A 14,568-nucleotide genomic window follows, 5' to 3' on the forward strand; every position below is an offset into this window, starting at 1 on the left:
GGCCCTACTCTGACAAAAACACGCGACCCTGAACGCGAGCCTGGTCTCTGCCTAGCCCGGAGGCGCAGTCAGCCCTGTCTATTGTTCATTAGCGCTGTGTGTCTGGTGCAAACGGGGGCCTCCCCTCTCCCTTTCCCTCCTGACTAGAAATCAGAGCACCCGTCCCACCCGCGACCATAGACATAATATACATAGACGCCGCATTGGCTGCTGGAAACAAGAAATGCGGCCGCCATCTTGGACCGGTCATACTCCTCATTGCGTTACAGCAGAAAACACAAGATGACAGCACTGTGCAGCATGTTCCTGCTCAAATCGGCGGACCATACTCGGGGGATTTACTTTTCACAAGTAAGATTTAACATTACCGTACTATTGGTTGTATTTTGTATTTTCGAACAATGTGGCCTGTATCATAGCTACATGTATGACCTTTGCAGCAAAAAAAACCGCGTGAAAATCTGTTCGGTATTCAGTGAGATATGATTAATTAAGTGTGCTGACAGCTCATTGCACCGGCCAAACAGATTACACTGAGTGGAGTGGATGACCGGTCCAAGATGGCGGCTCCAAATCTCGTCAGCGCTAGTAGGGAGCAGCGGTCGATGCGGCGTCTATGTATATTATGTCTATGCCCGCGACCCCCTCCCCTCTCGCTTGCCACGCTGCCCTGGCAACCACACCACGCCAACAGTTACCAAGCAACCATGACTGGGCTGGATCCCCAGGCTGCGTGCTGCTGGTGAGTACAAGTGTGTGTAAGTGGAAACCGTGCAATGCTCTGTATGTGTGTATCTGTAAGAGGACACTGCACAAGGCAGTGGAAGTGAGGTTTGGAAGTGAAGGAATGTGAAATATTTTACATACGTTGGCATGCTCATGTTTTTTTTTTTTTGGCAGAGAGAAAGGCTACTACGAAGCTCATCCATACATTGGCTGGAATATCTTGTAGGAAAAGTTGCAAAAGCATAGCAACATGATATTTGTATATTTCTATTCCAAACATTTTCACTGTGAACTGCTTTTGTACAGTTCATGTTCAAAAGGAAACACTGCTAGTGTGTGATATTTACACATTCAACCTGAAACATTAGGTCTCAGCTGAATCAGATGAGTGAAGGTCTATGAATGGAGCACCAATCTCTCTGGCTTCACAATCAGATGAACTCAGTGGGGAGAATCTCTGGCGTTCCAAATCTGCCATCGTGGCGCAATAACTCCTCCTTAGTCAAAGTGAGACACCTAGTGGCTAAAATGACACTGCATTTTTGTAAAAACTAAACTGTGTTGACGTGAAATTACATTTCCCCTTTTTAGAAAACAAATCTACCAGTCAAAGGAGTAATCATGTTTTGTATAACTTTATTAGACATAAAATACAATGCTGTATAAAATCATATATGGGTGTTACAGGAATAAATGACAGACATAATTTAGCTTGGAAACAGCTGACCAGTAAAGAGAAACAGAACACATACAACACATAAAAAAAGACATGAAACAGACAGAGAATGGAGACACTTATTGTATTGTATGGAGCAGGTTATTTATTAGTTGGCCAGGATCTGTCGCTGTTTCTTGATCTTGGCCTTGTCCTGGGCTTTCTGACCGGGTCCTTTCCCCTCCTGCACCTGGGCTGTGCGGGACACTGTCGACACGCCGTCCACAAACTTGGTCTTGTAGAGCACGTTAGCGTTGGTGAACATGCCGTCCTTCAGCGACACTACAACAAACTACAAAGACACAGGAGAATGTAAGTTTCCCTCTCAGTCATATTAGAAGGTCATAAAAACAGAGGAATACTCTATTGGTCTTGAATAATACCAGGCTCCAGACACACCAGATGGCCGATTCCCATTACATCTAACTTTATCTGCATCAATTCCAGCTAAGTGGTTTATTGTGAACGCAAAGCATCAATTTGCTTCAAGTGCCACTCACAGAGGTATCTAATCATGTGCTCTTCGACTCCCTTAAATGGGAAATCTGACTTGTACTCACAATGACAATGCACTGTGGCTAGATTCTCCGGACTCACGCCTCAAGTCTTACGGTCAGTCCTGACATGACAGAGCCTGTCTGAGTTCAGTGTTTGAGACAGTGGACAGTCCCCCAGCTGTGACACGGGTGCCAAAGAGTGCGCGAGGAAGAGTGTGAACGTGCGAGACGAGGCGGCACGCACCTGTGAGTGTGTGAAGTGTGTGCGCAGCATCTGGCCGATGTTCTGTGTGTGAGAGAGGTCCAGAGCGGCGTCCACCTCGTCCAGGATGTAGATGGGAGCCGGCTTGAACAGCAACATGGCCAGGATGAGAGACAGGGCCACTAGAGATCTGCAGGATTACAGCATAGAAGAGGAAGACATGAGTAAACCTTTTTTTATTATTATGAAATTATTACATTTCATTGATTCAGCCTCTGGCTCCCCGAGTCTAGAGGCAGTAGGATTTGAGAGGAAATCTCTGTAAATATATATTTTTGTCCCTAATAATGTCCAATTCTTATAGACATAATTAATGTTTCTCTTCTTCAGTTTCTCTTCAAAGGTCTATATAGCTGGTAGACACTACACGATTTTGGCTCAATTTTATCCCTGATTCAGTCTAACCCAGTCGGACCAAATTCCCGTCCTATTTGTTGTGCAGTTTGAGCAGGTTCACAAAGCCCATCAATGTTCAATGTACCAGTTCTGGACTGTTCAGAATGTCAGAATTTGTGTTGGCTGTGTTACAGTGTTATAAGCTTGAACACAGTAACCGCAACAGATTGAAACGTTATTGCAAGTTACCGTGTAGTTGTAGTCCTCGACTGCTGTTAAGCCAGCCTGACGCTTAGTTTTGACATACTGACATCATTTTATCCTTGACATAAAGAGTTTAACATTTATTTATTGAGGCTCATTAGCTCACCTCTGTCCCCCACTGAGTTCTGTCAGGTTCTCCTTCCAGGTGTTGCCCAGAGCCACCTTAAACTCCAGCCCGTCCAGAACCCCACAGCCCTCAGGCGGGGCGAGCCGCGCGTCAGAACCGGGCAGCAGCATGGAGAAGATGGAGCCAAAGTCCTTATTCACCTTGTCATCAAAACACCACAACAGAGCACATCCATTACCTGAATCAGCCTAATCAAACCTTCAGTAATATCACTGATCCTGGCTAGAGTATCTTCTTCGGAGTATCACGAAGTAAAAAAAGCAAGATGACGGACATTAAATCTGCCACACCTTTTGCCAGGCCACATTCAGAGCCTCATTCTTCTTCTCATCCAGTTCCTGAATGGTCTCAAGGATCTTGGCCTTGTCGTTCTCCACAATTCTCTTTTTTTTCTTCAGGTCATTGTACTAAAAGGGGAGAAATTAAAACAATTTTAATTTAAAATGACAAAAAGACAATTAAAAGGCAAAATGTTCCTTGTGCGTACTTCTTTGGCTATTTTGTAACAGCTTTTATGCAACAATACAGTGTAGCGCTGTAGCTGCCTGGCTACTTTAGCTGTTGGAACTAGCAACTCGAGCTAGGCAAAACCTGATTGTTTTTGTTCGTACCGACAGAGTGACCTCGAGAAACGGAGATCTATGTGAAAAATCCAATATCTCCTTTAAGATGATCAAAGCTTTACAAAATTCACCAAGTGTTTTTGTTTTGTGGGCTTGATTGTGTTTCAATTCTTTCTGAGTGCAGTCTGATGACTCTGATGAGTCAAGAGTGCACTGTACTGACTTTGGCCAGCAACAATTAATTAAAAACAAACAAACAAACAAACAAACAAACAAAAGGAGTGAAGAGTGGCGGTGCTCCTCACCCTCTCCTCGGCCTCGCTCAGCATGTTCATGGCGCGGCGGTTGACGTTCCTCTCCAGCTTCTCCTTGGTCTCCTCCAGCTTCCTCAGGCGCTGGCCCGCCTCCTTGGGGTTGTTGGCCTTGAAGTCGTAGGCCGAGTTGGGCTGGCCAAACAGGTGCCGTTCCGAGGTGATCCACTCGTGCTCCGCCAGCATCCGAGCGACCTGTCCACCAAGGTCAAAGGTCAGGAGTCATGTAACTTAAGTAAGGTCTCCCAGCATCTGAACTAAAGTAATGAACTGCTGATCTGCCAACAAAATGATCATCCTAAATACAGGAGCCAAAGGCTACCAGCAAGACGGTACAGGCGCTATCCGCAGCTTCCATTTCACATCACCATCCATGTTAAAGGGTAGCACCTGACTAGAAGTAGGTGAGCAGAAATCATACCCAAGTGTGTACAGAGCTAATGTGGTCAATGTGCATGTGTGTGCCTGTGCATGTGTGTGCCTGTGCCTGTGTGCATGTGTGTGCCTGTGCCTGTGTGCGTGTGTGTGTGTGTACGGACCCTGGCCTCAGCGTCGGCGCTGTCCTTCTTGTGCTTGCTGATGTTGTGCTCTAGCTCCTTGATCTTGAGCTGGGCCTCGTTGTTGTGCTCGCGCAGGCGGTTGGCCTCGCTCGTCTTGCCCTTGATCTCACGCTCCTGGCCCAGGATCACCTCCTTCTGCTGGCTCAGCTGCTCCTGGGCCTTCTTCACCGCGTCCTGCACATGCATGCACACACAGTAGTTTTACCATAGAGGAAGCAGCATTTCACTCTGTTGTATCATGGGAATTATGACAGTAAAAAAATAAAAAAATCAATCAATAAATAAAAATCAAGACTTCAATTTGATGATTATAATGTTTGTGTCTGTACTTTAAGATGGCCATCAGCCTAATGCAAGTTCATCATCTATGGTATTATGGGTTTAGTCTCCCACTAAAGGCGCGTCCTTCAGGAATTCTATTTTAATATTTCAGCTGTTTGAGAATCAGTTTCCTCTCTTTTCATTTGGAGTGAACACTCCACTCAGTGCTTTGTCCTCCTGCTGTGGTCTGTACCTTATTAGCAGCGACCGCCTCGGACATGGCATCGATCTGCTCCTGGATGGCCTTCATGGCCTCGTCCACGGCCTCAATCTGCTGCTGGTAACCGGCCTGCTCCCGCTTCAGGTCCTCCAGCTCCAGAGACGCAGTTTCCACTTCCTACAGAGAGAGCGAGAGACAGGGCCAGCCAGACAGAGAGACATTGATAGAGAGAGAGGGAGGGGAAGGAGGGGGTGTGGAGAGAGACAGAAAAAGTAAAAGAGACAAAACAAAATGAGAGAACCGGTCAGTCTGCTGTGGACATGATGGACTGGGAACAGGAAAGAAATAAACTGCCCCTCACAAATTTGTTTGCCTGGCCTGCAATATTGATTTTTCCTTTCAAAGTGCTTTTTCAAGACCCCATGAGGGTTTCTCAAAGAGCATGAAGAATGGGGGGGGGAGCCAGTTTGAGGCTAAAGTTGTAAATAACAGCATGAAGAAGCCCTAAACACACAGCATTTTTAAATGCATCAACACAAGAGCAGCAGGGTTTCGCCATGCCTACAGCTCCAACAACCCTCAAGGCTGAACATCACCACCTTAATAGGACCCAGGTGATTTACTAATGTCTGAAAACACTTTTAACAGGAGAGAGTTATGCCAATGGGTGAAGTCCTTCATGGGAACAAATAACAATAATACCCCCCCCCCCCCCACTATGTGATAGCTGAAGAGGTCGGAGAGTGACTGGTGGAGCAGATGAAGTCTACCTGCTGTTGCTCTTTGAGCTTCTTGTTGTAGGCGTCCGCCTTGCTCTTGGCCTCGTTGAGCTTCTTCTGGGCTGCCTTCAGCTCCTTCTCCCGCTCAGCCTCCTTGTTCTTCATCTTGTTCTCCAGCACCTTGTACTTCTCCTCGGACTTCTTCTGGACCTCTTTAGTCTTCTGCAGAGTGGCCTCGCTCTCCTCTAGGACCACAAACATGGCCTCGGTCACTTAGAGCCAATTTTTTAAATGCCAGATATTTTTTAATAAAAAAGGCCTGTTAACATAGTATTATGTGCACAGTATTAGATCAATATGATGTTTTTTTATTTCAAATTGGTTGTCAAAGAGAGAGGTCTGAATATGCAAGATAATACTACTGAAATATTACAGGGTAACATATTTTTGTAATTTTAGTTATATCTCCAAATAAGATTTAGTGAAATCATGTTCTCAGATTTTGAGACAAATCTGAGATGGTCAAACAGAAAGCATTTGCTGAACTGGCAAAGAACGACCAGCTTCAGATATGAGAAGAATAGGCCTAACGCTAATGGATTAAGGAAAACAGTGGGAGGGTGCTGCTTGAGAGTCTGTACAGTACCGATGGTCTTCTGGAGAGCATCCAGCTCCTCCTGCTGCTGGTGGAAGGAACTCTGCTGGAGTTTGGTCTCCAGGATCTGAGCCTCTTCTGTCTTCAGGTCGAGCTGCTGCTTCAGGTTGCGGTACCTGCAGGGCAGATGTGGTCATTCAAACTTCACCGCATGCCAGCGCAGCTCAACAACAAACTGAAGACTAGAGAATATGACGTCATCCCTTTCCAGTTGCTGAAGAGGTCAGCAGCCAGTCTCCAAATCATAAATATGATTGCTAGCAAAATTCATAAAGATATGCATTTATAGTACAGGTAGATCTTTATTTTTATTTCCTTCACTGTATCCCCTGTAGTTGGATCTGAACAACTGGGGTAAAAAAAAGCTCATAAAACACTCACTTATCTGCAGTGCCTCTGAGGCCAGCGATCTCCTTCTCCACACTGGTCAGCTCGGCCTCCTTAGCGGTCAGATCATCCTGGACGTCCTTCACTTCAGCCAGCTTAGACAACACAGAGGCCATCTGGGGCCGCGCTCCTACAACACAATATCCAACTTTAGAAGACAGAGGGTACCGAGAGAAAAGTTCCTCTCTACAAAACCAAAACATGTTTTAAACACTTCCTGAGTGTGGCCATCGGACATCTGAAGAAGCCTCTGACTACATATAATTGTTTCGGAATGAACACCGCACTATGCTCTATTAAGATTTAAAAATAGGTGAAAGGCTAAGTGTCAGGGCAACAAATACACTGTACTCTCTCTAAAGTTTCAAACTCTGAATTATATTTGAACACAGAGGGGATGGAGGGTTTGTGTCGCACCTCCAGTCAGTGTTCCCTGTGGGTCAAACACGTCTCCTCCGAGGGTAACGGTTTTGGTGGTGACACGCTTGTCAAAGGCCACCTTTTTAGCGTTGTCCAGAGTGTCGCACACCAGCGTGGTACCAAAGACATACTCCATGGCCTTCTGGAGTTCAGACTCGTAGCCCACCAGGGACAAAGCTGTGTGGACGTTATCCGGACCCACCTGAAGCAAAGCACACAGGATTAAGAAAACATTAGTCATTTGGATGGAAGCATGTGAATGTGGCATAAATAAAATCAAGTAATAAAAGTCAAGTTGACTTTGAGACCTCATAGAGTGACCATAATTTGCAGCATCATTTTCAGTACTTAATTCATTGACCGTTACTATAAACAAACATTGTGCAAACATACCAGGTCCTTTGCGTTTTTCACGACATTTGCATTCAGGGTCCTGGCTGCTATTTTGTTGAGGGGAATAATTGTGTAGCGCCGCTTCAGTTCCCCCTTTTCCAGAAGTTTCTTGCCAGTGACCTAAAAGGAGAACATTCACCCACATGTTCATGGTTTCTGTTGGGCTGGTGCACTGACGAGGCACAAACAGAACTGATCAAAGTATTTGCAGTGACAGGATTATGAGGAACTGGTATGCCAAGACCCTATGAGTTGGCCAGTTATTATATTAAAGCTATATTGCCTTCACAGCAAATTTGAAGAATATTATTCGAAGTGGATGCTTTAACACCTGCATTAAGGCCCTTTCACACCAAATCCAAATTTTCAGATGAAATGTTTGCACGAAATCACACAGGTAATTAAATATGTTTTTTTTATTAGTCTTTAAACACCAAGGGCGAAATTCATTCAGCCTCAAATTTATTTTTTAATTGCAACGAATTCGTGTAAAGTCTAAACAGAACACATGTATTTTATTACCAACCTTTATTATGATCTTATAAGGCCCTTTATTTGACAAGACCCCAATTCACTTTTGACTGGAGAAAGATACTGGAGAAGGATAGGCCCTACTGGCTTAGAGTTTTCCATAGACTGACCTCATTGTCGACAACAACGTTGTAAAGCCTGCCTCCGGCAACAACCTCCAGCGCTGTGGCAGTGGACACATCTTTAACCGAGAACAGGCTTGCCACCAGACCCTTCACCTTGCTCCTGTCCCAGCCCCGCTCTGGGTCTCTGCACAACACAGCCATAACACATCCTCAACCAACACAGACATGAAAAGACAACCTCAACCAACACAGACATGATCAGACATCCTCAACCAACACAGACATGAAAAGACAACCTCAACCAACAGACATGATCAGACAACCTCAACCAACACAACAGACATGATCAGACAACCTCAACCAACACAACAGACATGATCAGACAACCTCAACCAACACAACAGACATGATCAGACAACCTCAACCAACACAACAGACATGATCAGACAACCTCAACCAACAGACATAATCAGACAACCTCAACCAACACAGATATGAAAAGACAACCTCAACCAGCAGACATGATCAGACATCCTCAACCAACAGAGACATGAAAAGACAACCTCAACCAACACAGACATGATCAGACAAACTCAACCAACACAGACATGAAAAGACAACCTCAACCAGCAGACATCAAGAAGACATGTTCAGCCGACACAGATATGCTATGCATGCTCAATCTAAACAAATATGATGACATGCTCAACCAACAGACATGAAGACATGCTCAACCAACTGATCTTTCAATGATGGTAATTTAAAGGTGGTGCAGAGTGCAATATTGCAGTCATGAGCTTTTCATCCTGTGCAATAGTAAAAGGGACATACTTACGTGTACTCAAAGCGGAGGTTAGGGAACTGGCCCATCAGAGACTCATACTTCTCCCTCAGGTGAAGGACTTCTTTGGACAGTTGTCTCTTCCTCTCAATCAAACCCTCCTCTTTGCCATCTGTCCAAAAGCAGAGACAGTCAGTTTTTTTTAGTGTTAAAGCTAACATACGTCCCTGTGCTCTTACTAACTGGATGGCACATTATTGTACGGGATAAAATCTCTTTGTCTTTTTCTATTGCCATTTTATCATGGTAAAACGCCTCATTTACTTACAACCAGCAATAGTCAGGAGCCAGGGCTTGACTGTTTTAATACAGACCTTCATAGTTGAGCTTTTTCATTTCAGCTTCAAGCTTGTCCTTGGATTTCTTGACCGCTTCGAATGAGTCCTGGTCTTTCTTGTAGCCACTGTCCATCTTCTTCACCTGGGCCTGCTTGGTCTTCAGCTCCTGCTGCGCATGCTTCAGACGCATCTGGGCCTGGACACACAACGCACGCCAGAGCAAGAAGAGCAATTAGCATAGAAGCGCTCATGGCTCCACACACAAATATAACAAATATAGCGGCCAAACCAATATCAAAGAGTAGTTACTTCTATACTCTTTGCCAATATTCAGTGTGGTCATTCAAAATAAACCTTTATTGACAGGAATACTACTTAGAGATTTGCTATATTATATATCGTTAACAATATACTGGTAGAATTCCTCCCCATGATAGATCATATCACAATATTAATGATATAGTTTATGACATGTGTATGACAAGGTGGGCTTGAACAAGCATGACTGAATGTGAATGAAGAGTTTAAACTAGAGATGAGGAAGAGGAGTTAATTGATGATGGTCAGGATCTAGTTTTACTTTTTTGTGTTTGCACAGCTCTCAAGGCTGTAAGCGGACATGACTTGGCCAAGAAAACAGTGATGAATAGTACTATTTTCATATTGTCATTTATAGTTTCAAGTCTACATCGCCCATCCCCTAGCACCTGTGTGACGCACCTGTTTGGACTCCGTGTCTGCTTTGCTCATGTCGTTCTTGCAGGCCATCATCTGGCCCTGCAGCGTGGCCTCCTCTCCGTCCTCGTTGGTGGACAGGCCGGCAGAGACGGCGCGGAAGTGCTGCTGGGCGGCCTCCAAAGCCTCGGCATCCTTCTGGCCCTTCTCCTGCACTGCCTTCAGACCCTCCGTCGCCTTGGACACCTCCTTCTCCTTGGAGGCAAGCATCTTTTTGTCCTGTGGGTGGCGAGGAAATGCCAGAGTTCGAAATAGCATGCAAAAAAACAAAAAAACACTCGAGGAAGCCAGAGTGTCTAGCAAGTACCATAAACCATTAGGTGGCTTCAACTTGTAATGGCCACCTATTAAAATGATGTGTTTTCTAAGTACTTTGCAATAGTGTATATACCGGTAAATGGAATTGACTCTCATTGAGCCTGGCAAGATACTGCCGCAAAAGTACTTGCTGTTAAAGGCTGACTTTCACACAGAAGTTGGCATCAGCAATAACCTAGAAATCTAGACGCACCCCTAGTAGCAGCAAATTACATTTGCTCCCAGGGCTAGTCTAGCAACCCTACATTTTAATGTGGGTCTGGCTCGTCAGCAACAAAAATATCTAGAATGTTTGTGTTTTACTGTGATTTACACAAGCTGTGCATGAATGAACCTGTATTTTACAAATGGTAATTGGGATTGGGAATAATTAGCCTGACGAGCCAGACCCACATTAAAATGTAGGTTCTGGGCACTCACCGTTCGCAGTGCTCAGTCCGAGGGGCAGGATAATCAATTGTCTTTCAGATTCCCTCTGCACGCAAAAGGACAGCGGCAGCGCTATGAGTCCCATGCGTTTCCCACCAGCGGAGCTACAGTAGTTGGCTAGTTCAAACGTTTGCCAACTTAATAAAAGCTTAACTCGTGTCACACTGTTCGCCAACAGCAACATCCATCTTATTTGTTTTCAAGTAGCAGCCAAACTGTTGCAACTCTGCCATCAATCATTATGTTAAGCCCACCTAACGACTCTATACACGATTTCATTGGCCTGATTGAGTTTCGATTTCTGGAGCTCACAAGCCAACGGAGAGTTGCTAGACTAGCCCTGGCGGCAAATGTAATTTGCCGCTAGGGGCGCGTCTAGATTTCTAGGCTAAGGAATAATACCATGAAAAGCAAAAAAAAAAAAAAAAAACTATGTATGGGCAGAGGGCCAAAGACACATCGTGTGGTGTGTGTGTGTGTGTGCGTGCGTGAGCCTTTGGTCACTCACCTCCTCCATGCTCTTCACCAGCTCCTTCCTCTTCTTGGTCTCGTCCTTGAGGTTCTGCTTCTTCATGTCCAGCGCGCTCTGAGCCTTGGCGTCCACCCTCTGCACCTCAGACAGGTTATCCTCCAGAGACTTCAGAATGCCGCCCACCTCCTAAAAACACCAACAACAAAAAAGACAGGACAGTGAGTTTGAGTTCCAGTCACTAATACTGCTTCCTTAAACTAACACTTTGAACTTTGGTTTATCGTGACGAAAGTCCATGTAAATACGAATGTCAGTTTAGAGTTTCAAAGATACGCAAGACCAGCCTAACCTTATCTCGGTTGTTCTCCAGCTCCTGGATCTCCAGGGAGAGTGCCTTGACTTTGCCCTCGTTCTCCAGCATGCTCTCCTTCAGTTTGCCGATGGCATCCTGCATGCTCTGGAGGTCCTCAGACGACTTCAGCTTGGTCTCCTCAGCGCACACAAACTGGTAGGCCACATACAACCTGCTCAAGTGCTCAATCTCGCGCATGAGCTTCTGGTACTCCAGGTAAGATGATCTTTCCTGAAGAGACATTCAGAGAAGAGGTATAAAGGTTTTGTCTTGGACCAAGTCTTAACTTGGTCACAATATGTTGTAGTGTGCTGTGTTCATGTCTGAGGATTCAAAAGAGGATTTCCCCACCTCCTTCAGTTTCTGCATTGCTGGAGTAATCTCCTCATCCAATATCTGGGGAGCAATCAATCACAATGCCAAATTAGGGGCATAGCCAAAACAAAGGCAAAGTAAGCATAGGAGACTGGTGCTTTTCTGATACAGGCATAACTTGCAAATGGATGTAGAATGATAATGCATTTCCAGGCATAACAAAAGACGCAGATCTGGAAAATCATTTGAAAACTAAACTCTTTGTTTTTGACCACAGATTTGTCAGAAATCGCACCGTCTGGATTTCCTTGAGTTTGGCCTCTTTCTTCTCAATGGTTTTCTGTGCGCTGATCTTCTTGCATTCATACATGCGTGTTCCAGCCGCCTCCTCAATCATGGCAAGAATCTAACAGAGAAAAAACATTTATATGAAATGATAAGTCCTGGTCATGGCTTTCATGGACCATTGCTTAAATGAGAAGGCATGACTCACCTCAGGTGGCTTCATGTTCAGGACCTTAGTGATTCTCCCCTGAGAGAGAGATGCAACATACATTATGTTATGCTGTCAACAAAGGGTATGTAGTGACATGAGGATTGTTTGTGGAAGCTTATATCTTGCCTGCATGATAAGGAAATGCGGGTTGTTCACGTTGAGGCCAATGGAGCAAAACAGATCCTGGACTCGAGTATTGTTGGCGTTCACCCCATTGATGAGATATTTGTTTCTTCCCCCGATTACCACCTACATAACACAACATAGAATGATATAGAACACACACCATCTGATGAACTAGGGTTAACTTAATGTCTACGGTCATATTTTACACCAATGTTTCTTCTTATGACTACTTTACTACTCTTACCTGTCTGGTTATAGTGATTTCATCATGTGTCTCAAATCCAAGTGGACTCTGCTTTTTGTCTGAATTGTCAAAAGTGATTGACACAGTGGCTTTCGTGATTCCAGCCAGTCCATTCTTGTACACCAGATCTTGAAGGTTGGTTGCTCTCACCTAAACATAGAAAATAGCAGGTGTTTGAAATATAAATACACAGTTTTTCTCCCCATTGCTGACCATCAACCATGACACTTACAAGAGAAAATAACATCTTATTTACTTATCTGCAAACTTGTAAATCAACAACATTGCTGTCTAATATTATCACTTTTCTAAGTTGCTTTGGTGATGCCAGTGATGGTGGGGTCTCGAAGAGCATTTCTCGAAATAAAACAATTTATACAAATCGAACCGCAATCATGATTTTGAGTCCATCAAAACAGGTTGTTTTTGTAGAAATGTTGACGCACATGACCACACCGTACTCAATTTGGCATGCTACTATGAAACCCCTCACATAATGAATATTTATTTTACATTAGTAAACATTTTGTACTCTGTAGAGCCCCAATTCTTTCACACAAACATACGGGTATTTGTGGGCGTTCGAGGGCGTTTTTGGAAGGTAACCAGGTACGCCATGCTGTTGGAGGTGCAAACAAACGCTGCATCGCCATTGAGATCACATAGTAAGGAACTGGCTCAAGGGTTATAATTTTTGTCATGTTTAGCTGTATAATGAAAGCACCGTTTTTATAGCTATCCATGTGTGTTCACTTCTGGCTCCTTGGCTATCAATTTGGTAACTACAACCTTTAGAACACTAAACATATCGGAGGTGTCAAATGTTGAGTTACTCCAGTCTATTTTTTGAGGTGAATCACTCCTATGATATTTCTATATCTCCTATGATATGCCAACCAAAAATCCGATATTGTTTGCACCTCCAAGTGATCTGTGACGTACGTGTGTGTGACAAAAAAGGTGAAGTCACAGATGAAGCATAATGGTTGTCAAACAAGAACAACTGCTGTAACTCATGAAAGGACCTAATCAGAGCTATCTATATGGCTCTGGACCTAATGTTATATAAATAATATACATCTACATATCACACGTTTGTAACGTTAGGCCCTAACGTTACTCCATTTACAGGAATGCGCAAAGGCATTCCCAAAGTGCTCAAAAAAAGAATAACAAATTGCTAATGTAATGTGACTAGATAATGTTTGAACAAACAGGTTTGAGAAATTCAATTTTGAGAATGTAATATTACCAAAGTGAGTGCGGTATCACACAACTCACCTTGGGCTAGTAAACCAACGAGTGACAAGTGAATCGGCTAGCCAGCGATAGCATTATTGTGCCTCCCAATAACGTTAGCCACATTACCATATCGATACAGACTAAGGTTGACGTAAGTGTAAAATCAAAACTTACCTGAGATAAATTGGATATTCCAAGGAGAAAGCATATTGAGTCCAAAATGTTAGATTTCCCGCTGCCATTTAACCCAGTGATTGCATTAAAAAGTGGATCAAATCCGTTGATTTCTGTCCTCTCTGCGTAGGATTTGAACCCCTCTAAAATAATAGATTTTATGTACATTTTGATACGAGCTTTTTAGTTCCGTATTGAGTCCGTTGTAGCTCACCAAAGACAGGTTAAACCTTTCATCCAAATCCTCATAAATATATGATCAAAAGACAATATTGTAACCACACTTGTGCAACAACTACGTAAACACACCGTCCTAAAGCTAACTTTTTTCGAACTTGAATTTTGGCGCCAGGCGGCATGAAGCTTCAGTGCGGTCCTGTCTCCGCCTGCTTTAAAATTAATTAAAATCTTATCTCAGTGAACATTATTTAGGAAAAACACATTTAATTTCGATATAGAGAATATTTACATGTAATGTAATTCAAAGTAGTCAGTAATATCATAACGTTTTAAAATACTCTATTTTAAGCAGGC

At 43.9% G+C, this 14,568-nt stretch overlaps 1 protein-coding gene across 2 annotated transcripts; it reads right to left on the reverse strand.

Moving 5' to 3' along the window:
- Positions 1–1,345: 1,345 nt before the first annotated feature.
- On the reverse strand, positions 1,346–14,376 carry smc2 (structural maintenance of chromosomes 2). 2 transcript variants are annotated; one of them, XM_042066124.1, is made up of 24 exons: positions 14,035–14,376; positions 12,619–12,768; positions 12,375–12,497; positions 12,246–12,284; positions 12,048–12,158; positions 11,789–11,833; positions 11,435–11,668; positions 11,122–11,271; positions 9,852–10,085; positions 9,168–9,327; positions 8,848–8,965; positions 8,058–8,196; positions 7,417–7,536; positions 7,021–7,225; positions 6,598–6,733; positions 6,208–6,332; positions 5,613–5,806; positions 4,876–5,019; positions 4,341–4,535; positions 3,796–3,996; positions 3,218–3,334; positions 2,907–3,067; positions 2,183–2,330; positions 1,346–1,733 (listed from the first exon to the last, which is right to left on the reverse strand). In XM_042066124.1, the coding sequence occupies exons 1-24, from the start codon at positions 14,200–14,202 to the stop codon at positions 1,551–1,553; spliced, it is 3,600 nt and encodes a 1,199-aa protein (XP_041922058.1). In that variant the 5' UTR covers positions 14,203–14,376; the 3' UTR covers positions 1,346–1,550. The 2 variants fall into 2 exon arrangements, with proteins under 2 accessions (XP_041922058.1, XP_041922057.1); XM_042066123.1 differs by lacking the exon at positions 14,035–14,376 and adding an exon at positions 13,185–13,477.
- Between the last annotated feature and the right edge of the window lie 192 nt (positions 14,377–14,568).

This window comes from Alosa sapidissima, chromosome 16 (genome assembly GCF_018492685.1).
Source record: "Alosa sapidissima isolate fAloSap1 chromosome 16, fAloSap1.pri, whole genome shotgun sequence".
In the NCBI taxonomy this organism is placed as follows: domain Eukaryota; kingdom Metazoa; phylum Chordata; class Actinopteri; order Clupeiformes; family Clupeidae; genus Alosa; species Alosa sapidissima.

Bases quoted from the DNA above. Each gene is read 5' to 3' on its own strand.
- smc2 (XM_042066123.1), bottom strand. From the start codon at position 13,361: ATGGATAGCTATAAAAACGGTGCTTTCATTATACAGCTAAACATGACA. The intron at 10,086-11,121 runs GTGAGTGACCAA...CGCCACCCACAG, and splicing joins TGGTGAAGAGCATGGAGGAG to GACAAAAAGATGCTTGCCTC. The intron at 6,333-6,597 runs GTGAGTGTTTTA...TCTGCCCTGCAG, and splicing joins CTCAGAGGCACTGCAGATAA to GTACCGCAACCTGAAGCAGC.